At 43.6% G+C, this 24,590-nt stretch overlaps 2 protein-coding genes across 2 annotated transcripts in view; one reads left to right on the forward strand and one right to left on the reverse strand.

The window, feature by feature from the left end:
- DMTF1 (cyclin D binding myb-like transcription factor 1) overlaps positions 1-14,613 on the forward strand; it is a 23,375-nt gene extending 8,762 nt beyond the window's left edge. Inside the window, exons 7-16 of the mRNA XM_010001259.1 lie at positions 486-518; positions 1,615-1,724; positions 2,452-2,680; positions 4,324-4,475; positions 5,684-5,899; positions 8,284-8,369; positions 9,024-9,182; positions 9,876-10,262; positions 13,324-13,471; positions 14,296-14,613. Of these exons, the coding sequence (XP_009999561.1) occupies positions 486-518; positions 1,615-1,724; positions 2,452-2,680; positions 4,324-4,475; positions 5,684-5,899; positions 8,284-8,369; positions 9,024-9,182; positions 9,876-10,262; positions 13,324-13,471; positions 14,296-14,405 (1,630 nt within the window). The 3' untranslated portion in view covers positions 14,406-14,613. The remainder of the gene's footprint in view (positions 1-485; positions 519-1,614; positions 1,725-2,451; positions 2,681-4,323; positions 4,476-5,683; positions 5,900-8,283; positions 8,370-9,023; positions 9,183-9,875; positions 10,263-13,323; positions 13,472-14,295) is intronic.
- Positions 14,614-15,640: 1,027 nt separating this feature from the next.
- Positions 15,641-19,037, reverse strand: TMEM243 (transmembrane protein 243, mitochondrial). The gene is made up of 4 exons (XM_010001280.1): positions 18,909-19,037; positions 18,246-18,296; positions 17,323-17,427; positions 15,641-16,136 (listed from the first exon to the last, which is right to left on the reverse strand). Exons 1-4 carry the CDS (start codon positions 19,035-19,037, stop codon positions 16,014-16,016), a joined length of 408 nt encoding a protein of 135 aa, XP_009999582.1. The 3' UTR covers positions 15,641-16,013.
- Positions 19,038-24,590: the final 5,553 nt, after the last annotated feature.

The following is a 24,590-nucleotide window of genomic DNA, read 5'->3' on the forward strand; positions in this document are numbered from 1 at the left end:
TTTCCCTTTGTCCGTGTGTAAAGCCGTGGATATGGTACCTTCCAGAAGGGCTTAAAAGAATGTTAGATTTTAGTTTTTGAAGATAGTTGAAAATTAAAAATACCATCTCAATGCTGATGTTTTTTAATGGAAAGCTGGCCTTATGATAATTGTGACCTGAAAGAGGAAGGAAAAAACAGCTGTTTTTCTTGAGAGACTAATACATAGAACTCTAATTCTGTTCTCAGTAGTAAGATGACAGAGAACAAGGAGTTTTGCTGGAAAATGAGAGGAGTGTTAGACCAGATAACCTTAGATGTGCACTAATGTGAAAAATTAAATTTGTTCTTCACGTTTTTTTGAAACAGTCAAGTTGTTTCTTACAGCTGAAATGCCTTAAATCTCTGGTTGTAACTAGATGTGTACTGTGTGGTTAGTAAAGCAAAAATACTTATGCTGTATGCTTTCTGTTTAAAATAATGTCTTTTTATTTACTTGTTGCTTAGGTATACTCCTGAGGAAATTGAAAAGCTTAAAGAGTAAGTCTTTGTATTAAAAAGGTCATGCTACCTTAATTGTGTTTAGTAGCTTGAGTAGTTTTTACAGGTTTTGTTACATAGTGGTCACTAAATTAATTTGAAAAGAACTGAGTCTACATTTGGATTAATTTTTGTGTTTTCTAATGTGATTCATGACATAAGCAACATACAGAAAAGTTCTGAAGCAAGCCTTTTGTTGAAACTAGTAATGTTTCTGATTTTTACAAGCACCATCAACATTTGCAGTTATGTTTGTGAAAAACAGAAATTCCCTTTATTTAGGAAACCTGAGCAAAGTTTATTTCTAAAGAAAGTGGCAGGTCAAAGGGTAAGAGCTCACCTATGAAGTATTAGAGAGATACAGAAATTGTCAGTAAGACTCTTTATTTTTGACTATGAACCTGATAGATCAAAGGGGATGGAGGGTGCAGACTTTATCTCCTTCTGCAGCTTTCCACAGCTGAGCAGTTTGAAGAAACCATGTTGAACTGAAGGGAGAAAAGGGTTTTCATTGTGTTGATGGATATGTTTGCATCAATTTAAGTTGTTTGTGTCATTTGAAAGGTGCCTGTGGCCTCAGATTTGTCAAAAGTAGTTGTGGCTCAACATATTAAGCAGCCTGTTGTCATGTGTGGGAGGAAAATAATAGCTAAAATTATTAACATGATCACACAGAGTTTTGCCTCATTGAAATTGTAGGATGCCTGTGTTTTCATTAAGCATTATTTAGATTTCTCAAGCTATCTCTATGTATCACTGAAAATCCTTGAGGAACTTACATAGAACAGACGTTTGTTTATCTAAACATTCACATTTTGTATTTAACACAGTAATTAAGCCTCACAACATTCCTATGAGACAGATATTAAAGATTGTGTGAGTGAGTATCCTGTGGCTTAACTGGAAAGGCTTCTAGAAACACATAAAAATTAGCAGTGATGATTGAAAATATGTTAATGCTGTAGTATCAGAGTGACTCCCCATTTTGTCTTTAAGCCTGGAAACTGAACACTTATCCTGTCTTTATTAAGAGTGTATTTGGTATTTTGGTAATCTCATAACTGGATATAGTGCTAATGAGCATATTTCTGTTTAGGCTGAGAGTAAAGCACGGTAACGATTGGGCCACAATAGGAGCTGCACTGGGGAGAAGTGCTTCCTCTGTAAAAGATCGATGTAGATTGATGAAGGATACCTGCAACACAGGTGAGGTAAATGCTGGTGTCAGTAATGGATTTCCTAGTTAAAACTGTCACTGTTGCCTTTGTGGATGGTGTTTTCCCCTGCACTGAGGAACTTGCAGTGTGAAATCTCAGGACATTTTAAAACGTATTTGGTGTGTGTTTCTCCAGGGTCACTTCTTAAAGATCAGAACACTGTTTATTTTTGCAGTCTGTTATCCTTCATCCATCTGTGCCACTGGAGCATGTTTTGTTGAGGTGGATTCAAAAGTACTTTCCCTTGTGTTTGATGTTTATAAACATACACTATATTTTTGGTGTCATTAAGAGGCAGATGCACTTCTGGGCTATTGTTTATTTTGTAGTTTATATTCAAATGGGAAGAAGATTTGGTCAGACCTCATGTCATTACTGAATGCTAAATTTTTGCATGGTTAATTTACTTTAACTAAGATAATTGAGGTATCTTGGACCAGATTGCTTTGGTCAATATTTTGATAAGTTCTGTGTAGCTTTATTCGTCTGCAAGAGGAACAGAAAAATTTGGCAACCAAACAATGGAATTGCACATTCTTAATCAAGAATGGATATAATATAAATTGTTATTAAGTAAGAACAGTTACATCTTTTTCACAAGTTACTGTTTGTTTCTAAAATGAGGTGTTGGACACTGAAGTTAAATGTCTGCTGATGCGTCACAGATCAGAGAGCATCTGCTGTTAGTTAAGTTGGATGGGTCTTCTCTCTTTCAGGAAAATGGACAGAGAAAGAAGAAAAAAGACTAGCAGAAGTAGTGCATGAGCTAACTAGCACAGAACCAGGTGACATTGTCACACAAGGTGTATCGTGGGCTGCTGTGGCAGAACGGGTCGGGACACGCTCTGAAAAGCAGTGCCGATCTAAATGGCTCAACTATCTCAACTGGAAGCAGAGTGGGGGCACCGAGTGGACCAAGGAAGATGAAATAAATCTGATCTTGAGGTTTGTTAATTTAGTTACTTTTAAAGGCTTGTAATACATGACACTAGCAGGATTCCACTGGGCTCCATTTTGCTGAGTTCTTAGACACTAAAAACTCCAGATCCCTCAAAAAATCACTGCTGTGTTTACAGTTTCCAGAGATTTATTATTGAACATTTTCTTTGTTTGTTTGTTTGTTTTTTTAGTGAATGTTAGTGTTCGTGAAAGGTGTCAGATTGAAAACCCTGGAGACTGAAATCTTCTTTATTCCACAGAAAAGGTACAGCACAGGCAGTGACCGTGCAAGCTTCCCACACGTTGCCCCACCAATGAACTTTAACCCTTGACTTGGAGGGTAGTTCAGTCTTCCTGCCCATTCAGTCCTTGGCCTCTCTGCTGAGATGACAACCAAGGGTCAAGTGTGGTGGTGGTTTCTGTGATGTGGACACCTTGTCTACAAAGGACTAAACCGAGACTGCAAATTAATTTCAGCAAACACTGATAGGATATTAGCATATTGGACTACATTTGAACTGGCAACCTGGTAGTAACTTTGGAAGTCTTTCACTCTTGCCAGTCCTCCTTCCATTTTGAATGCCTTTAACTCAAGCTTTTTAGTCAGTGGATTTTTATGGGTTAATAGTTTTAGGTGGGGAAAAAAAACAAGACATCCAGGGAAGCTAAGCATTATTTACAAAGCAACATTCATTAATTTAGTGAAGCTGTTTGATACGAACTGTAAACTTGATTCCACATTTCAGAATGTACTGGTTATAATTCTTAATATTTCTGTAGACATTGTGTCTGTTTTGGTCTGTCCAGGTATCTTTAACTCATCCTGCAGGCTTTGTTTTGATAGCTTTTTTCCTTTTTTGCTGTCATTGTTTTCTTTTTTAAGCTAGCAAGACTGTTCAGTGCTATTGCTTAGTTTGTGAAGAGAACTTTTTTTAACTTCCACAAAAATCTTTTCCCCTCTCACTGTTTATCTCTCTTCCACATGGTCACATGTGCAGATGAGCTGGAGGCAGTTCAGAGATACTTGGAGTATTCAAACAGATTCTGGTAGTGTGTGCATAACATCTGCCAAAATTATGTGAAGCCTGTCCCTTACCTGGAGAGCCTGGTGGGATTGTTGTATGAGGAACTTTAATACTGTCACTAACTTCATCTGTTTTGGCTAAGGAGCATCTCAGAGGAGGCAAAAATCAATGGTAGGGACGGATGAATGCTACATACGAGAAAACAGAAGTAAATATAGTAGCATGAAATTAATTAAGTGGAAGTTCAGAGTGAATCTCAGGAAGTATTTCCTGCCTTGTGTTTGGGGAATAGTTTTCCAAAGAGAAAAGGTGCATCATTTGCAATGCTTTACAATAATCTGGTCGAAGTCCTAATGTATATATAAATAAGGAGAACAATCCTGCATGGCAAGGAGATGAACTGGATCATCTAACAAGTCTAGTCCATCTTCTGTTGTTTATGATTCTGCTTGACCTCTGGCAGCGTGGAGCCTTGGAAGCCTGTGTCAGTTCATGAGCTCTGGTGGACTATTCACTGGCGTGCTGTTTCGCTGCTGTCACATGTAACAAGACTGGAGATCTGCAACACCCCTTCCAGTCTGGAGGGTAGTTTCTAATAGGTGAACATTTTCTGTATCCTGCCAGGATAGCGGAACTTGAAGTTTCTGATGAAAATGACATCAATTGGGATTTACTAGCTGAAGGATGGAGTAGTGTCCGCTCACCACAGTGGCTTCGGAGTAAATGGTGGACCATTAAAAGACAGATTGCAAACCACAAAGATGTTTCATTCCCTGGTAATGTACTGCTTGCATACTTCTTTTCTGAAAGCTCCTTTCACAAATTCCAAAGCAGTAAGGCTGCACTTTGTGGTCTAGTTAAGAGCATAGATTTTGCCAACTTTCTTCACTTTGACTGAAGTGAGAGCAGCTCAGCTGGCAGATCTCAAATTATTATAATCTTTGGTATGGAGGTCAGTGACTTCCTCAGGTGGAAGAGGAGATATGTATGTGTTTGCAGCCTAACAGTATCACTTCAGGCTAGATTTGTTACCTTTAAAATGTTAACATGTGTGAAGTGCTGAACCTCAGCTGTTGGTAGAACAGAGATCTACTGCTACCTGCACAGTAAACAGGAGGGGTGGAATCAGAAATAAAGGTCCCCAAATATATCTCTTGTAGCTCTCATTCTTGGTCAGAGAAGCTAGTGTCTGAGCCAAAGGGTATTTCAGTCTCCCTGACCTTTCACTCAGTCCTCCTTTTCTCTGTCTTGGGGAGAGGGAAAAAAAAATAACATAGAGATTAGTCATGTCATAATGACAGGTGTAATTTAATTGGCAGTTTTGCTGCGGTCACCAGGGTTGTCGTGCCTGAAGGCTGCAATTGAGAGAGTAGCTCTGTTATGCTTAATATGTTAATTAAAATGTTTTAAATTAAATGTTAATTGACAGTTGTTGCATCAAATAATTCATAATATAAATACACCACTGAGTCAACAGGATCCACTCTCCTTCCCCAGACAAAATATCATACTGTCAAGGCAGGAGATGTTTGAATTGAATCATAGTAGAGCCATGTGAGACTAATTATTGCTTGTTCCCTATTTCCAGTGACACTTCTGTCAACCTTTTGAACAAATCCACTGACATGTTTTGTAAGATTGGAGGGTTTCTGATAGCAGCACAGCACAACTAGTTGATTGTTACTTGGGGATACACCCTACGTGTTTTTAGAGAGGTTCAAAACTTTATGAGGGGTTTTTTTCCCCCCAAGGATCCTTAAAATGTTTAGGTAGGTTCCTTGAGGAAAATCAAGTTCACTCCAGTAGCTGACTATAAATATGTTTTGTGTATGTGCTTAATTTCTAGTTGATATATCTCTGTAAATTGTGTAAGTTCCAAATTCAGAATGATTTTCTTTACTCTTCATATCTTGTAAAAATCTCACATGCAGCATTTCAAATGTGCTCCTTCAGCATGCTATAGCATGAGTATTCTTTCTCTCAGTGCTGATAAAGGGTCTTAAACAACTCCATGAGAACCAAAAAACCAATCCAGGGCACCAGCTTTCGGACAACAAATCTGGAAGTGGATTACCAAACACTAATTCCAGTTCTGGAGTTCAGCACGTGCAGATTCGGGTGGCTCGCTTAGAGGAGAACGCAGGCAACGCTCCAAGCCCTGTGGCAGCTTTGCAGATTCCAGTCCAGATTACACATGTCTGTAAGTAGCTGAAATGTACAACTCGCTGTCTTCTAATGAAGCCTAAAACTTTCTTACATGAAGATGGTGAAGGAGGAGTGGGCATGTCTCAAAGAACTTTATTAATTCTGCTTTGGTCTTGCCATAGTTTAAGATGAAGGATTCCTGGATTCCATTTGCCCATTTCTAACTTTGTAAGGCAAATGTAGATCTTAGTGTCACAGTAGCATAGTACCAAAAAGCTGCAGTTGGGGTGCCTGCACATAGGCCTTATATGTCTGTATGTGCACAGATACAAGAGCTTGCCATACAGTGTCTTCTTTGAAAAGGCTTCAGTACACAGGCCTCTTAATGAAGTTGCAACGTATATGTTTATTCCTTAAGTTTATTCTGGTAGCTCTTGTCTAGAGCAATGAACATCATGCATACGATATCCTTTAATAAAACATGTGCGCTGCTGTGCCTAATTTCTGATGAAGGACACTGAAGCAGAAATGTGTATCATGATTTTCCTAGTGCTGCTCTGTATTAATAGCTGTTGTTTCTAGACAGAAGCACTCTGGAAGGTATTAGTTGCCAAGTCATATTCATGTTCAGCTCATTATCTGCATTAACCACTTTATTTTATTCAAGTTGGTGCTTCCCATCTTCTTAAGGATGAACTTTGCGCATTATGGAATATTCAGCTCTACGTTGATCATAGTGCTTCTTTCTTGGTTTTTATTGCTGATCTTACCAGAGTAGCTCCAGTCTGATTGAATCACCCTGCATGCATCCTGTCATCTTCACCATGTGCTGTTTTGCACTGTGTGTAATTTATGAATTTTATTGGGATAAATTAGTTCTGTCTTGCTCATAACAAAATTAGTTAATCAGGCTAAAAACTGATTCTTCAGACTATGACTAGATAGGCATTTGGTAAACAGTTTTTCTGTTTAGAATTTTGTTAGATTAGCCTATCTTAGTCTACTTGTTCATTTCATCTGGTTTATTTTTTAATTAGAATGGCATGCAACACCAAGCCAAGGTTTTTTATCTGTACTAATACATCAGTGGTCTCAAACTTTCAACCAAGGTTGGTCAAAGCTATTGGGTATTAATGAACAGGTGCTGGTATTCTCTAACCTTTAGTCCTTTCTGAATCTAATTCTTCGTGGTTATTTTGTGAAGTCATTTGCCCGGGTCTGTCTAACAAGCCTTTTTCTCCATTTTAGTCTGCTTTTCTGGAGGTTTTATATTTGTGTAATCAAAGTGAATTTTGTATTGTGTCTTTCCCAATCCCATGAGAGCTGAACCTATTAGCCTATTATGTATTTAATAGAAGGCTCAAGGTTTCAAAGGGGTAATTCCTGTAAGCTTTATGAACATAACCGGCTAGGTAACAGGCAGGCCACACTTTACAGCTGTCTGCTACTAGGTGCTGGGAAATCTGCAGCAGGAAACCTTGAACATGCCACTACCAAAGTAAACCCTTCAAAATCAGAGCTTATATCTTCTTAAGAGACCAAAATTACTCTATTTTGAAGCCACAGAGTCTGAGATGGCTAAGTTCCCAGTGCTTGGAGCACTGCTGTCATTATGTAGGTCTTTCACCCTTTCGGTATTTATGGAATTACTGGATAATTCCAGGCAAAGTATTAATTACTGGATAATTCCAGGCAAAGTATTAATTTTTCTCCAGCTTCCTGAAACTTCTGTTTTTTAAGAGTGTGTAAAAGTCATAATTAAGGTTCCAAGTTCTGCAATCTCCTATAAAGCTTTGGGCATGAGCTGTTTGGACCTGGTGATCTTGAAATGTCTCATACATAAACTGTTTCCAGTGCTGGTCTTTGTTACTTTTAGAATTAATTGAGATAACTGCAAAATAATTATACACTTGTAAGAATTCTTACAGTTTTTATACACAACAGTTGTAACACACAGGGTATGCAAATACTTTGGGGAGCATCTGATGTTTCATCAGTGGTGGACAAACTGTGGAGGGCAGAAAAGGTAAAAAATACTATAAGAAAAAACGTCTGTGAGAAACATAGCAATATTAAACCTGACACCAGTTTAAAACAAGTTATGCATGATCCAAAGGATAGCTATACCAGAACCTCTCGCAGATCTCATTACAAAAAGTAATTAGATCCCATCAGATAACTTTGTCCTCTTCTATCCCTGTGCACTGAAATAATTTTAACTCTCTTTTGCTCTTTTGGATTGTAGAATGCCCTCTTTAAATAGTATTATATTTTCAGTACCCATCAGAGAACCTGGTCGTAAGGATTGCAGCCAGTTTTCTTTTTTCTCTTACTGAAGTTAACAGTACCCTCCTGGATAGTAATTATAGGATGTTATGCTCTCTGCAGGGCTGAAACATTTTGGTTTACATGCTTTCTTTTTCCTGCTTCTTTTTACAGCCTCAGCAGATTCCCCTGCTGCTACTGTTGACTCTGAGACAATAACACTAAACAGTGGAACACTGCAGACCTTTGAGATTCTTCCAGTAAGTAACAGAGAACTGATATTTGTTACTGTTTTTCTTTTAAGTAGGAGCTACTTCCTAGATTATGGAAATGTGCACTTGTGAAAAAACAGGAAGAAAAGAAAGAAAAAAGCTAGAAAGTGAAAGTTAAGAGATCTAAAACATAAAAGTTGAAAGCAAACTGTGTAATTTGTTAGAGCTGTGCAGTAAAATGGGAATTACAGTTAAATGCTTTAAATCTGTCTTAATGCCTTAGTGCTATGAAGTTTTCATTTGTGCTTGTTGTTTTGGGTTGGTTGTGGGTTTTTTTGTTGGAATCTGACATAACAGAGCCAGAGGAAGCTGCCAGCAAGTAAAGATTCTCTCGGTTCCATTGTACTGTAATTTATAGCACAGTTTCATCTCAATGTTAAGGGTAAATTGACTTTGTTCCTTTCTTACCTGCTGTTGTACAGCATAATACAGTCATGCTTGACTTGGTAGCTTAAGGCTATACATGAGTTTCCACTTCTGGAATGCAGAAGAGCAATCAGTGCGGTAGGAATAGGGTTGGTTTGTTTGTTTTCCTGGGGTGTTAGAGTCAAGCCAGCTCACGTAAATAAGCACGCTCTGAGTGCTCGGTGTGGCCCAGGAAGGCAGTGTGTTTGGGTATTAAACTTGGGTTGTCTTCTGCAGTCTTTCCACCTCCAGCCAACTGGAACACCAGGTACATACTTACTACAGACAAGCTCAAGCCAAGGGCTGCCTTTAACACTGACGACTAGTCCTACCATGACCCTCACGGCTGCTGCTGCTCCAGCCTCCCCAGAACAGATCATCGTTCACGCCTTATCGGTTTGTACTTTGACCAGTGTTAAGATTGGAGTTTGGACAGTGGGAGGAGGGGAACATTATAATTAGGCCCCTCTATGTGCATGCTAACTTTGCAAAGCAGTTCTTAAGTCATAACAGTGTTACCTTACTTAAAATACTGAAGAGTGGAAATAGTTTGGGGTTTTTTTAATTGTTTTTTTTTTAAAGTAACTTCAAGTTGCTTCAGAACTTAGCTTAGTAAGCAAGTTAGTTCTTACTGTGGCTGGACATGATGCCTCCATCTAGTGGCTTGCCCCTTAGCACAAAACTTGTACAGCAGTGACAGTATTAGGTTTTATTAGAGGAAGGGAAGGGCAAGCAGACTGGGGATTGCATTTAAAAAGTGGTGCAAAATTCAGGGAAAAAAACTTGGATCTTTTGAATACAGTGATCTTCACCTGAACAGCTGCCTCTATCAGATTACCTATTTACTTTAGTTGTGACTTAAAGAATAGTTGTCACTCAGTTCAGCCTATGAATTCATCATTTAAGGCCAGAAAAAGTCAACAGATGATCTGAGCTGACAAATATATGTGTAAAACTCTACATCATACTTAGTAATAAGTTATTTGAATCCTTTACCTTTTATTTGCTGAAAGATTTTAACATACTTAGAGGAAAGTCTCTGATTTGTTTTGTTTTGTTTTGTGTCTCTTTTTGCAAATACTCTTACAGCCAGAACATTTGTTAAATACAAGTGACAATGTCACAGTCCAGTGCCACACACCCAGTGTCATAATCCGCACCGTTGCTGCTGAAGATATCTCCTCCTCGGTCACTCAGGCAGAACTTAGTGTTGATTCAGATATTCAGTCAGCTGACCTGACAGATCCTCCTGATACCCTGGAAACAAATACTTTCCCAGATGATATCCATCAGTCCAAGCTGAACGAGGAAGACCAGTCAGCCTACAATGAAGATGACACCTCCAAATTCAGCAGCAGAAATAGTAATGAACTAATGGATGGAGTTATGGTAAGAACTGAGGAGGAGATTTCAGACACCAGCTTGAAACAAGAAGAGGATTCTCACTCTGATTTACCCAGCACTTATGTTACTGAGGTAAGGGAGTGCATGATACTTGGTATTTTCCCCATCTCTGCATGGAGAATTATTTCATTGCATCTTTGACCTTTATGTTAAGCTATTCACATGAAATATGGCAGTGATTTCATGTGTATCGTAGTTCTGTTGAGTGTTTTGTTCAGACCCTCTATTCTTGAGCTCCATTAATTTGGTTTGGGTGTGAAAGTGATAGAATTTATTTTGGTACTAAGGCTTATATTTTACTTCATCTGAAGCATTGAATACCTCACTAGCTGTGAAGTTGCTTCACTACTCAGGGTACTTTTGCAGGGTGAATGTGGAAAGCAGGAATATTAGTGGCACCAAATAGTTCCCTTCATCTGATTTGCCTTCATACTATTTGATGCTGTTGCTTTAAACTAGGCTATGTCCAACAAACATACTTTACAGGTAGATAGAGTGCTGAGCAAGGGAGGTAAGGTGCAGTATGTAGTTTTGCTCTATGAATCTGACAACATACTTTGAAGTGCATCACAGTTTCCATTTCTGAGGACATTTATTAAACATACAAGTCCAGGTAAGTGTCTGTTACATTAGAACTTGAAGCATTTCAGCTATTTTTTCTCTGGCCTCAGTTTTATTCAGGTCCAACTCCTGAGATGCAGAAATGAGTTTATCCAAATTATTTGAGGCACTTGGATTGCTTATACTAAATTCCTCCATCTTTCAGTTGCTGGAGCTATGATGATAAGTCAACGAAAACAGAGATGCTTTAAAGGAGATAAATCTTTTTAGTGGGTAGACAACACCTCTTTCTTAGAAGCTTGGTTAGGTTAGGCTGTGGGAAGAGATTAATTAGATTCAAATACCCCATCCTGTTCTCTAAAAGACTGTACTGTAGAGTTGCTGTAGTTCTTCTTTATCAGAATCATGGAATCATAGAATGGTTTGAGTTAGAAGGGACCTTAAAGATTATCTGTGTCCAACCCCTTTACTGGCAGGGACACCTCCCACTAGACCAGGTTGCTCAAGGCCCCATCTAACCTGGCCTTGAACGCTTCCAGGAATGGTGCAGCCACACTTCCCTGAGAAACCTGTTCCAGGGTCTTACCACCCTCACAATGAAGAATTTCTTCCTCATGTCTAGCCTAAATCTACCCTCTTCAGTTTAAAGGTAGTTTCCCCTGCCCTGTCACTACATGCTCTAAAAAAAAGTCTTGAAATCTATTGTTGATGTGCTTTGACTTTGTTAGGCTTTGTCTTTGAAAATGTTTATAATAGACACTGCACATCTGTTATGCTCTTACAAAGAGGAGGATCTTTGTATGCCTCAACAGTCTGCTACTATACAAGCACTTGAATCCTGAATACATCTGAAGCTGGGGATTATTTTTCCATTTTTCTGTTTTCTTGTCTCATGTCACTTGTTGTGATAAGATTCATGACAGTTGAGGCAGCCCATCAGCTTTCAAATCCCAGCTTAAAATGTCAGCTTCTCAAGGCAGAATTAGTAAACTTGCTATAAACCTAATTAAATTTTGTAGAAATCATTTATGGCTACCAAGATATAGAGGTACTAAACCTTTTTCTATATCAAAAGACAAACTGAGTTTGTAATTCTAATTTGCCTTACACTTCTAGTCAGATTCCAGTATGATGTGTATTTAAATTCTAGAAAATAGTGAACTGTCTGTGAGTGATTCTAAGTGAAAGCTAGAAAAACATGCCTAAATTTTGCTTTCTTGAAGTCTGTTATTTTGATACACTTGCCAGTGTTGTATTGTCACTGTGGGTGTGAGTAGTAGGAAGCAGGCAATCATGCTGCAGGGCTTTATTATTTCTGGCTGGGAAAGGTGCCCACTTGCCACAATGGCTTCTTTAGTTTTTCATGCCTCCTTCTCCCAGTTCCAAGCCTTGCGAATTTGGTGCTTGTCATGGGCGGGCTCAGCTGAGCTCTCAGCAGCTGCTTTTGCAGGTCAGGCCTTGTGTGCCTTGCTTGAATGGGGACACGTCTGGATCGAGTCCAAGTCACCCAGCTGCAGCTCAGGTAGTCCACTCGTCTTCAGCAGCACCAAGAAAGAGGGTTTCAAGTAGTTGCCTTTGCAAAAACATTGTGAAACTTTGTAGAGAAACAGGTTTTCCTAAAAAACTAGGTGGAGGAACTTCAGGTTTTTCTTGAACAGAGAGACCTGTTACCTCTCTCAAACATTTTGCACTGCCTCTGGAAATGGGGATAAATCCATGTATCTTCCATTATGCCAGCAACATTTTCTAGCATTCTGAATCAGTGATTCCTGAAACTTGAACCAACCTTACGCATTTTACACAAAAAAACTGGAATCCAAATATCTCTGCTTATTCTGGCTGGACTATCTAGGATGTCTTTTCACTGCATTTGCAGAGTCCACTGTAGTGTGTCATGACACTGAGTAGGCCAGATGTAGAACTGGCATTTCAGGGCCAAAGAAGCAGCAGCTGTTACAGAACTGAGAGAGGATGGGGGGATGGACAGTCTGTACATGGAAGGAATTGTTGTGTTGCCAATATTTTGATATAATGAGGCTCAGCTAAAAAAGTTCAGAGCCACCCTGCAGTCAGCACGTGACAGGGCAGGTAAGGTACAGCAATTAAAATGGGTCTTCTAAGCTCTGTGTCCAAAAGCAGGAGTTGTAACAAAGTGTTAAGTTCAGGTAAAACTGTTGCTGTTGTGAATCTGTAAGTACTCTAAAGGTATGGCTTCAGTATCTCAGAACATCTAGACAGCAAGTAGTGGAAAAGCTTAATTATTCCTCTTTAGAGATCAAAGGTTTGATGTACAAGAGAACATTTTATTACCACCTTGCAGTCTCTCCTTTCCTCTCAGATTGCTCACAGGGTATTCTTCTCATCTTGTTTTTAGATGCCTGCACTAGGATGAAAAGTGCCCTGTAAATGCTGAAGTAAACTAGCTCAGATGCTGACATTTCAGTTGAACAAGATAAAATTCCTCCAAAGAGAAAGTCTATTGCTTATTATGGAGTATGGCTGAGAAAAGCAGGTTTTTCTGTTTGTGATACCAGGATTATACTCTCATGTCCTGTTGTTCTGTGTGGTGCAGGACCTGGGTTCTCCAACGATAGAAGAACAAGTTGATCAGCCTACAATAGATGATGAGACTGTGCTTATTGATCCTTCCTCTCATGGTTTTATCCAGACAACAGATGACATAGACAGCGAGTCAGTCTTGCCCCTGACAACTCTAACAGGTACATCAGTCCCTTCATATGGCTGATGCTGCATCTAGGATTCATTAAAACATTGCTTTGAGATCCTGTAAAGAACACTTTTAACAATTCTTGCTTTCTTTTAAATAATTTTCCATGTCGTTGCTATGGAACTTGAAGCAAGTTGGGTTACCCCACTTGTATCAGTAGAAGTGGAAGAAAGTCCCACTTAACCTTGTGGAAACAGCATTAGAATACCAGCTGCTTCACCACTTGCTGAACTGTTTGCATCACCCTTGAGCCTTGAATTAGTACACATAGGCTAACGAGTAACTTTTTCTGTAGTGTGCATTTCTTCATGCCTGGTGCTTGAATGAAATCTGGTTTCTTATTTGAGAGCAGGCTAGAAGCATCAGAAATGCACTTCATGTCTCTCATGGTGAGGGGCTGGGGTTTGGGGCTGTGTTTACACAGCACTCAACTGGAATGGCTTGCTAGCTTGTGCCACACTTCCCAGTGCCAAGAGTCATCTCAGCTTGGAAGCAGCACAGATGTATTCTCCCACTGCTGCACGTAACAAATACTCCTTTCCAGGGGAAGGGTTCTCTTTGCAGAGCCATCAGAGGCTCAGCACTAGGCCTGATACACTAATACCTGATAAATCTAAATGTGAGTGGCACCAGTTGCATCCCATATTTGTCATAGCTTACCTTGAAACTAGAAATTGAGAACTGCCTAGTTTGAGCAGCATTATTTAAAATTGATTAAAATTCCCAACCGCCTTTTCTGTCTCCTAAGTATGTATTTTTTGTCTTGTTATAACAGCACAGTAAATAATAGTTCTAATGTGCTGTGTCTCCTAACAGATCCTATTCTACAGCATCATGGAGATGGGTCACACATTATTGGCTCATCACTGGGCAGTCCTGACTCAGAAGATTCAAAGGATGTTGAAGATCTAGTGAGCTGTCACTGAGCAGCAGGGATCGTGTCCGTTATCTATTAACAGTGTTTGCGTCGTGAAATCAGTTACAACCCCTGCCACCTTTCCAAAGAACACAGTCAGTCCGGGTCTTTAAACAGCAACTTCCAGTTTGGAATGGCTACAGTGCACTTTCTCTGTCAGGCTACTTACCTCATTTGTAAAGGGTTACAGAGCAGCCAACCCAAGCCTGATGCACTACGTCTGCCAAGGTGTTCCAGTGTTCTGAAGAACCTCTGTTGCAGTGCTCACTGCTGGGATCCATGTGGTTGGTTCCGATCTGACGAGGTACCAGTGTGCTGGGCTGCACATCTGGAACACTGGACAGAAGTCAGGGATCGTGGAGCACAGCCTCCTAGTGCCACAGCAAGAATTAGTTTGCACACGTTTCATGAAGAATGGGTGAGGATTTCTGCACTTATTGACTCTTGTAATACATGGAGTAAGAGACTGTTACATTTCAGGAAGAAGTGTTCCAGCAAAGACTTCAGGGAGCATGGGTAGCATCCTGAAGAAATGGTCTGTGTTCCCATCTCGTCTGCCTTGTTATTATGTCTACAGTATAGGAAGAAGACAAAGATGCTTATGGGACTTGCCTGCTCTGCCTGTTCCTGAGGAGTCCGTTGCTGGCAACGGGTAAAGCTCAGATCACTTGAAGAAAACTTTTTTTTCCTTCATCACTACAGCAAGCTGAATAAAAAGGGAAGGGCTATGAGAAAGGGAAGCTACTGGGACCCACCAGCCTCCCCCCACAAGCTTGTAACTTCTTTGAAGACTTTTGTGAGTAGGCTGGAACATTTGTCTCTCTCGCTGTTTACACAACACCACCAGCCACCTCTCCAGAGGTGATTTATGCAGCAAGTTGGTAGATGGGGGGTGGTGTGGAGGTGGCAGAGTCTTGGAGAAACAGCTCTGTGAAAATTCGGGCATAGGGCCCTGAGGCAAAAGAAGCCAATTATTCCTACATTCAAGGGTTTGAAACAGACACTAGGCTGAGCAGCAGCCTGTTAGCTAGGGATTGAGAGAAAAAGCTATAGGAACTAAAGACTCATGTATAAATTATTTTATTTATTTCTGTAATTAGCTCTTCATAATCAAGAGTTGGTCTTTTTCAGTCCGTGGTTTTGTTAATGTGAAAAATAAGTTGTAGTTTCAAATGGTTGCCTAGGGAACAGAAATAATTGTATATTCAGTTTAAACGAAATAAAGAGTATTTGTCTTACATAACTGTAAGATGCCATTTATTTATACTGCTACAGATCCTTGCAATGCTGCAGTTTATTTGTACAGTAATAAAAAAATGCAGTTTTTTCCAAAATGAAAAAGCTTGTGCCGTTCTGAAACATCAGTACAACTGGAATGTTCATTAAGTGCAACGGTAGCTCTTCAAAAAAAAGCAGCATGTCACATCTTATGGCAATAATTCTCCCCAACAAGAGGGACATTACATGTACATTTACATGAAAATCATGTACTGATTTATCCTTGCACAACCCACTTCTTTCCTCTCAGGCTGATTGTCCTCACTTAAGTGTGTCGAGTAGAGCTGAGATGGAAGCAGTCTGATACAGCAGCATCATCGCTGGGTATTCCCAATGTCCATTATTTACCCACTTCATGGAAGTACAGGTTGGCACATATACATAACATGACAATAGAAAATAATATATAGTAAATTAGGTTCCTAAATTTAGGTTCCAGGTCTCCTTGTCGATACCAATAGATCTAGAAGAGAGAAGGAGTTTGTATTACTTCAACATGCCAGGTACTTCTGAGGAAGCTTTCTGTGGCAATTGGATTGTCAACTTCCAGAGCTTTTTCTCCTTGTATAACAATCCAGCTTCATCTGCCTAGACAAGACTTAAGTGTGGAGTTCAGCTAATTTTTTTAATGATTAAGAAATGTTAAGCTTTCTTAGCCTGCTTGTGGGACACAAACAAGGCTGTTTCTCCCCAGAACAAGGCTGTTCATGAAACTAGGGTGCCAGGTTAGCTATGAAGACATGGGTTGTCTTGTCAACTTTGTGGAAGAGGGTGGGTGGGTTGGTTGAGTTTTGTTTTTAACACTCAAACTGGCTACACCCTGGTTGGTGAAGACAAATGTCAGGTTTTGTGCTACAGAATGTTTTGGGCAGTGATGGCTACCAGTCATAGAACCAGAAACTGGTACTGACCAAGCAACACAGAGCGACTTCCCAGCTTACCCAGCAGTGAGGAGCAGGGGCTCAAGGCCACCACCAGTCCAGGTCACAGTTGGAGGAAGGAGAATGCTCCAAGTATGAAAAGCTACAGCAGAGGAAGGAGGTGCTGGTATCTCTGCCTATGGCAGGCGGGGCTGTACTAGATGATCTCTGAAGGTCCCTTTCAACCCATCCTGTGATTCTGTGACCTGCCAGTTCCCTTTGCCAGCACTTGGGACCAACTTGGTTTGCCATAACAGTTAGGTAGAGGAACCTTGGCTCTTACACCAGTGCCACCTGCTGTTCTTCCCTGCCACTGTAATTCATCCCCTGCACCTGAAAAGCTCACTGACTTCTGCAAGTGCCTGCCCCACCACATCAAGTGTTTTGTTCCAGCCCTGATCTGCTGCAGCACAGTCCATCTCCACATTCCCATCTCACTGCACTGCTCCTTGGTTTCCTACTTCACTGGCAGCTACAGGTGGCATTGTCACAGAGGTGACAAGTCATTCATCACAGCTGGTCTGCAGAAGTTAGCTTAGTTCACACACTTACTCTGCAGTAAACATGGAACTGGTTACCATGCTTTCATTGTCAACTTGTTTTATGGAGGCAGGAAAACTTTTCTAGGAGAGTGTAAAAAAGAAGGCAGCACCATGTAAAGCAGATTTTATTCAGATTCCATCCTCAGTCAGACTTAAAAGCTTCCACATCAAACGTGGCAGTACTTACAAGTATGCCAGCAGAAATGCAACACAAGGAGATGCAGAAAGCAAAAAATACATTCACAGGTTTTGGAGGTAGTTGCGGGAAGACAAAAGCACTGATTAGAGTGACCTGTAGGGAGGAAAACAGAGATGGAGACTTCGCTCTCACCTGCAGTCAGAGCTGTGATGAGAGGAGGCTCACCCCCAGGGCTGGCACAGTGCAGCACTCACATCAGCTCTGCACACCCCTCCCTGCTCCTTAACTCCCACCCCGTGAAGAGCTGGAGAGAAATGTAAAATTCTGCAGGAAAATTACTTTGACACAACTGCAGACTTAGAGGGGTGGAAAAAAAAATGAGGAAAGCTTTGCTACTCTGGCTTGTTGCTGGAAACAATCCTTCAAGTACCCATAAAGCCAGCAGGCACAGTGATGGAGCATCCCTTCAGCCAAGCTTTCCACCAGCTGGCACCTTGGCTCTCCCCACTGCCTCCCTGCACCCTGGCTTGCCCATGATGCTGCCACCATGGACCACAAAACTGATGCTTTCCAGTCATAATTGAGCTTGGGGAAAACATAACTTGAGAGAAAGTAACAAACTTTGGAGGCACTCCTATAAGCCATCAATAGATGGAAATAAAATAAAGAGAAACAAACACATTCTCCTGGGTCATAAGCACTTTCTCATCTCACCCAGCCTCAGGCTCAGCCAGATGGACCTTCTGCCCATGGACTTAGGGCTTTTTTATTGCACAGCCAGATCTTAAAACAGCCTGAAGAAAGGTATAATCCTGTTGTCAAAAAGTTTCAAATGACAGATGCACCCCAAAGTGTCTATCTGGGCCCCAAGCTACAGCCTGTTCAGTGAAATTTTGCTGCCATTTTGGGGAGGTTTTCACCCCATTACCTACGGGAGTCTTAAAACACAGGATGGACTGGAGGATACTTACTATGAGCAGCAAGGACGTTAAGCCACCAACAGCTAGATTGATGATTCTGTCCTGGAGAAAAGAGAGGACAGTTACATGCCTGCCTTGCCAAGAAAAAAACATCAAAAAAACCACAACAGAAAACCAAACGCATAAAACAGGCCGGCAAACAACACCACCACCAAGAGCACCACATCAGCCAGGACCCATGTTATCCCCAGCATACCCAGCAGCACCACTGGGGCTCCATGGTCTGCTCTGCCATGCAGGAAGGTTTCCTTGGACTCCATGCACCTGCAGAAGGTTGCACAGTCCAAGTCCCTGTGCAGCAGGTTTGCTCACTGGCAATTGGCTTTTTCACTACATCCGAGTTGCTGGCAGCTGTGCAAGTCATTTTTAAAAAATCTTGAAAAGTGGGAGTGCACAGATGAAGGTTGTCAGAAAATTTTAGCCTCAGTGCCTGAGAATGAACAGCTTGATGGTGTCTTAGGTGATAATTTGTGGGCTGCTACCAAGGAGGTGAAGTGTTCCCCCACCTCAAAGGTTTCCCCCCCTGAGACCAAAAGACCTGAACATGCCTCAGGGTGTCCCTGCATGGATGGACAGATAACCCCACCACCACTTCTTTATGCTGCTCCCTGTCAGTGTGAAACACTTGGCTGTGAGGAAACAACCTTTTTGCACCTGGGAAGAGGTATCCCTCTGTGTCAGCACTGCAGTCCCACCACAGATGGTGTCAGGGCAGGGACTGGCAGCGACACTGGGCAACGTGACCACAGGCGGCTCAGAGGAGTGACCGGGGCATGACCCCATACTGACGCACTTGCTGGAGTAAGAAACTATTTGATGCAAAAGGAGAACATTTGCCATCCTTGCCAGGGCACCTTTCTCCTCCCTTTCTTCACAGTGCTACTCTCTGAACATAAAGATCTATCTCCAAAGTCAGACTGGGTTGCATGCAGTCAGGTGTAAGACCCCAAACAGCTGGTTCTCCAGATGAAGTGCTAAAACAACAGCTACAGCAGAGAAGATGTGCAGAGAGAAAAAAACAACAAACTGAACTTCAATTCATTATACTGGGAGTCATTAAATCGGTATGGTTAAAGGAAAAAGAAGAGTTGGAGCAGTGAAAGCATCTTGCCCAAGACATTCCATGCAGCAGACAGGGCAACCCAGGTTTCCTTCCACCTGGTCTTGCATCCTTCTTCCCTCCTATAGTAACATTTTTTGACTATCCATCGAGGAAGAAGCCCCAGATTATGAAGAAGTAACACATGGCAGCAGCAGAGAGAAAGCAGGAGGACAGAGGAGAAAGCAGAGAGCCAAATATGCTCTTGCAGGAGACCACCAGTCCTGAGCTGGCACTCAGAGTTTGGGGGCCTGAGTTCATGGTTTAGTAACAGGCAAATGCTGTGCCCTGGTCAGTGGCTGTTCTGTCCCTCCATGCCCCAAGGGAAAGGGCCACAACAAGCTGCATTTTAAAAACTTCTGTTAGTCCCTGGCTCCTTTTATGTAAAACCAGACCATTTATGCTCCTACAGCTCAGAAGGCCCAAGCTGTGGGGAATGGCAGTGGCTGCAGCAGTGGGACATGCCCCACCTCCATAGCAAATTGTCACCAACACCCCCTGCACAAGGTTGTCACCAGCCAGTCACAAACCCCTTCTCACCAGCATTTCCACACACTGTGTCTGGGATACAACAGCAGCTTCTGGAGGACTTCTATGAGGTACCCACCACTGACCCCAAAAAATGAGCTACAAGAAATAACTCCAGGCAAACAACAGAAGCAACAGGGTGAAATACAAACATGCTGCCACCAGGAGAGTGTATCACAACAGCTCGGCTGGGCTCCTCCACCTCAGCTGAAACCAATCAATTTAAGAACTCAAAGCTAACTTTAATCTAGAGGATATGCAGAGGGGTCCCTACCCCCAAAAGCAACTCCTGTATCAAGAGAGGATGTTGGTTTTGGGGACCTGGCTGAGCCCACCAAGATGATTTTACAGAGGGAGACCAGAGTCTGCATTTGGGCTCAGCTGCCCAGAGAAAAAGGGGTAGCAGGAGGTGAGCAACTGGATCCCTTCTCCTTTTGTGCTCAGGGGAGGTGGGTTTTGAGCAACAGAGAAAGGGGAGGGAGTGCCAAGGAGCCAGCTGCAGCTGGGCAGCAGTGGGTCACTGTCCTGTACAGCTAACATGAGGAGCACAGTCACAGCCAGCTCCGTGGAGAGGCTCAGAGGGACAGGCACACAGTCACACACCTACAGACAGGATACACCATCCAGAAACTCTGCTACAATTAGGTGTCTTGTAATTAATTCAAGACTTGGAGGGTGGCAATTTTAAGATGGGGAGAATTCACCTGTTCTGCCAGGACAGAGATTGATCTGCTGGGAGAAAAGAAGAAGGGTGGACTTTGTGGTGGTCATGGAGTGTTTCTTGGTGCCTGTTTTACGGGGTGCAAGAGAGAGGGTTCCCCTAGCACAGGGACCTCTCCTCTCACACTGTCGAGTGACAGACATGGCAGCAACAGCCAGGTTGGGTACAGATGCCATCAGCAGAGCAGGTGGCAGTCAGTTCTGCCCTGCAGGTCAGGGCATCCATCCCCTTCCCTGTGGTCGCTAAAATTTTCCAAATGCGCTGCAGGCAGAAGAAGGTATTTCAGGATCCAGGGATTAGAGCCACTGATCCTGAAATCCTAGGCTTGGCAAAGCAGCAAGAGGCTGTATTCCCCAGTGCCCACTGACACTTCAGCCCCAGGCAGCTTAGCACAGCAAAAAGGTTAAAAATACACAAGCAGAGGCCGAGACAGCTAAAGGGATTGGGGATGACGGAGCCTTTCACCTCTGTGCCACATCCGAGCGTGCAGCTCAGGCCCAGCAGACACAGATACCAAGCATGAAGAAACAGGCTGGGAGAAACCATGTGTCCTACAAGCCACGTCACCCAGCTGGCACTGCCAGCTCTTGCAACCAGCACAGCTGATTCAGGGTGGATTTTTCTCTGGCATCACTAGGTATTATGATAGTTGCTAGAGTAAAAAGACACACACAAAAAAAAAACAACAAAAGAAAAAGCAGCACGCACACCAGAACAGTGAGCACTGCTAGAGATCACCTGCACCAGAGCACAGTGCTCACACATGGACACTAACTTCTGATGCAGCCTGTAATGTGCTGGTGAGGATCCCCACTCAGCCAGCCAGCAGCTGAGACACAGTGAGCTGTTGGCCTGAGAGGTGACAAATGCTTTGGTGTTGCACAAGCTGCGTTTCGAAAGAGGAGTTTTTGCCCTCTCCTCCTACTCTAGGGAGAGTGTTGCAGCGATTGGAGGCATGGGGCTGGCCCCAAGGAGCTGCTGGGGTGCAGAGGTCACCCTCCAGATGCCTCTGGGCAGGGGAGACGAGGTCAGGGAGCATCAAGCCCTTGCAGAGCAGGGGGGCACAATCCAGAATCCTTCAGGATCTGGGAACCAGGGCAGGACTGAGAGTGTATCCACAGCACTGTGCCCGCAGCATGGGCACAGCAACAGCAACAGCTTTGCTCAGCACCTTGTATCCTCCAAGTTAGCAACTTGTGGGCTGAGCCCATGAAGAAAAAGCTCCAGGCAGAGGCTCGGCCAGGGCAGGGAAACAGGTTGGTCCCCTGGAGGTTGGGTACCTGGTGGTAACTCTGCAGGCATGACAAAAAAGCCATTTTTATGCCTGACATCATTAAGTCCAGATGGTCAGCAGCAATTGCAGCGAGATGCCAGCCCACTTCAGCCATAGGGAAATACCTTAATCTAGTGCCAGATTAACCTACGTGGAATAGCAGACATATGCTGTACAGGAGGAGAGCTTTGGTCAGGACTATGCTGGCCACCCACCTGCTGCAAGACACCAGGAAATGCTCCTGAGCCCTTGATGGCTCCTCATTCTGATCCTGAGCTGCTCAGTCTCTTTCTATTGCCTTCTCCTTCCAACTTGCAGCAATTAACACCCACCCGCTTATACTGAAATGCTCCCATCACAGAGGAACCCAAGCACCTTCTACTTTGAACTCCTTTCCCAAAGCCTCCTGCATCTGTGATGCTCCATCTCCCCTTTGGCACCGCACTGCCTGTGCCTTTGCTTTGCATTGTCTCCTGCACCCCCAGTAACCACAGCTGAGTCCACAGTGCTTGGCGCTCATCAACATCATCTCACTACACTCCCACTTACCACCAGAGACTTCTTTGCTACCAGCTGGCACGAGAGGGTGAGCTTGGCAGAGCAGCCAGACCATGGGAAGGGAAGGAGACTGATGCTGCTGCCTGTCTCCCTTGTCCCCACAGCCTGGCTTTAGCCCCAAAGCCACCAGCTTGGAGAGTAGGAGAGCCTAAGAAGGTGAGAACAGGGCATCCCCATTTCTACATCCATGTCCAACTGCCCAAACCTCTGACTTGGGTGCAGGGCTTCCAGGGGCATGAGCACTGGCCCTGCCCCTCCCTGTAGCCTCACATTCAGCCCGAGCAGGGTCCTGGTTTTGCCAAAACCAGCCATCGCCTGCAGAGGCCCAAAAGCAGAGCCAGGACACAGGCAGATGCACTTTTCCCAGCAGACCTGCTCCCATTTTAAGGCAAAGTTTAGCTTCATTATTTCTGAGACTGAGCAATTCCAGCTCTGGACCTCACCAGCGTCTGTCTCTAGGCAACGCCAATGAATGATGGAAGAAACCACCCCAGGCCAGCACAGCAATCCCTTGTCCATCAGACACGGGTATGGCAGGGAGACACCACCAGCTGCCACCAGCTCCTCATGACAGGTTCCAAAAACAGCCACAGGAGATGGGCATGGGGTGATGTGCAGGACACTGGATCCCTGTTCGAGCCCAGAAACAGGAATTAGCATCCCCTGTTTGTTATTTACTGCTCTCCATTGTGAGCAGAGACTCAGCCAGAAAGAGACAGGAGGACACGGATCAAAGGCTTGACCTGGGATGGAAAGTTTGGGGCTTGCCTGCTGGGATCACTGCCCAGCTCCAACAGCACATCCCAGTCCCCAGAAGTCCCCATTCCTATCGGCTTCCCAAAATCCTCAGCCAAGGATCAGCCATCGTTATCCCTGTGCAGGGCACTGTGGTGAAGGTCCCTCACCTCTATCCCCTCCCTCTCAGGGCCAACACCATCTGCCCCCTCATTTCACCTTCTGGAAATCCCACTTCTCCTCCTCCTCCTCCTCTCCTACATCTTCTTTTTCTCCCCTCAAATGTGGCTGTTATCACTTTATTTACATTTTCATTAAACGTTATCATTTTAGCAGCACTTCCAAACGCTGGGAGGGAGGGGAGGTGCGTTAGGAGGGATGATGCATTTGAGACACTTCTGTGGGTAACTCAGCACAAGTTCAGCCTGCACCCCCTCCAAAGCCACAGGGTGATGTGCAGCCCCTCCAAAGAGGGGCCAAACCCCAAGCCCTGCTGGAAACGGGTGCACACACAGGAGGTTATGGCAATTCCCAAGGGATCTCTAAGCCCCCTGCCCAGGGCAGCCCCCCAGAGCAGACACGGACCCACAGCAGCACCCAAGGCTGCCCAGCTGAGCAGCTTACAGGGGATTGACACCTGAAGAGCCGGCGCTGCCCCACGTCAGCCAGCCCAGGAAAAGCAACTCATTACCAGGAAGGCACCCAAAGCAGCCCCCCCAACCCCAGCAAAGACCCCAAAATTGAGTGAGATGCAGCTCGGGGTCCTCCAGCCCTGGGTCCTGCTTTTTGGGGCTGCAGGGCCACACACCTCCCCCAGATGGAGCACCCCAGCTGGAGTGAACCCCCTGGCTGCACCCAAGCCCCTCCAGAGGGTCCCCCCAAACCTGGGGCTCTGCACCCCGACCCCCTGCTCCCTGCTGGGGGCCTGGGGAAAGGGGGATTCGTCTGGGGAATTATTTGGGACTTTATTTCTTGTGGTGGGTGGGGGGATGGGTGGGAGGGGGGTGTTTTGTGAGTTTCTTTGCTACTTGGGGAGAGGTCCTTGCTTTGGGGGATTGTTCTGGGGATAATTCTGAAGGGTTTTTTGTTTGGGTTGGTTTTGATGGATGATTTTGGGGGTCCTTTTGGGACGCTGAACCGGAGGGGCTTGGGTTTGATTTATTTTTGGTTTGTTGTGGTTTGTTTGGGGTTTTTTTTATTCATTCTGGCAAATCGAGGGGTTCCTTCTGGAATTCTTAGGGGGATCTTCCCGTATTTCCCCCCACCGGGGCACAGCTCTGCTGTTACCTCCCTGCTCTTTGCCGGCAGTTCTGGGCGAGCCGGGTGATGTTCTGATTTCACGGGTGTTTTTGCATTTCTCTTCACACCATCTGCGCAGGTTCATCTCTCTGCTGGGGGGGGGGGGACAGGGGGGGAGGGAGC

The sequence above is a fragment of the Chaetura pelagica genome, unplaced genomic scaffold (genome assembly GCF_000747805.2).
Source record: "Chaetura pelagica isolate M959 unplaced genomic scaffold, ChaPel_1.0 scaffold66, whole genome shotgun sequence".
NCBI lineage: Eukaryota > Metazoa > Chordata > Aves > Apodiformes > Apodidae > Chaetura > Chaetura pelagica.

Bases quoted from the DNA above. Each gene is read 5' to 3' on its own strand.
- TMEM243 (XM_010001280.1), bottom strand. From the start codon at position 19,037: ATGGGGTCATGCCCCGGTCACTCCTCTGAGCCGCCTGTGGTCACGTTG. The intron at 17,428-18,245 runs GTAAGTATCCTC...TCCTCCCTACAG, and splicing joins TAACGTCCTTGCTGCTCATA to GTCACTCTAATCAGTGCTTT. The intron at 16,137-17,322 runs GTAAGTACTGCC...TCTCTCTTCTAG, and splicing joins GCATTTCTGCTGGCATACTT to ATCTATTGGTATCGACAAGG.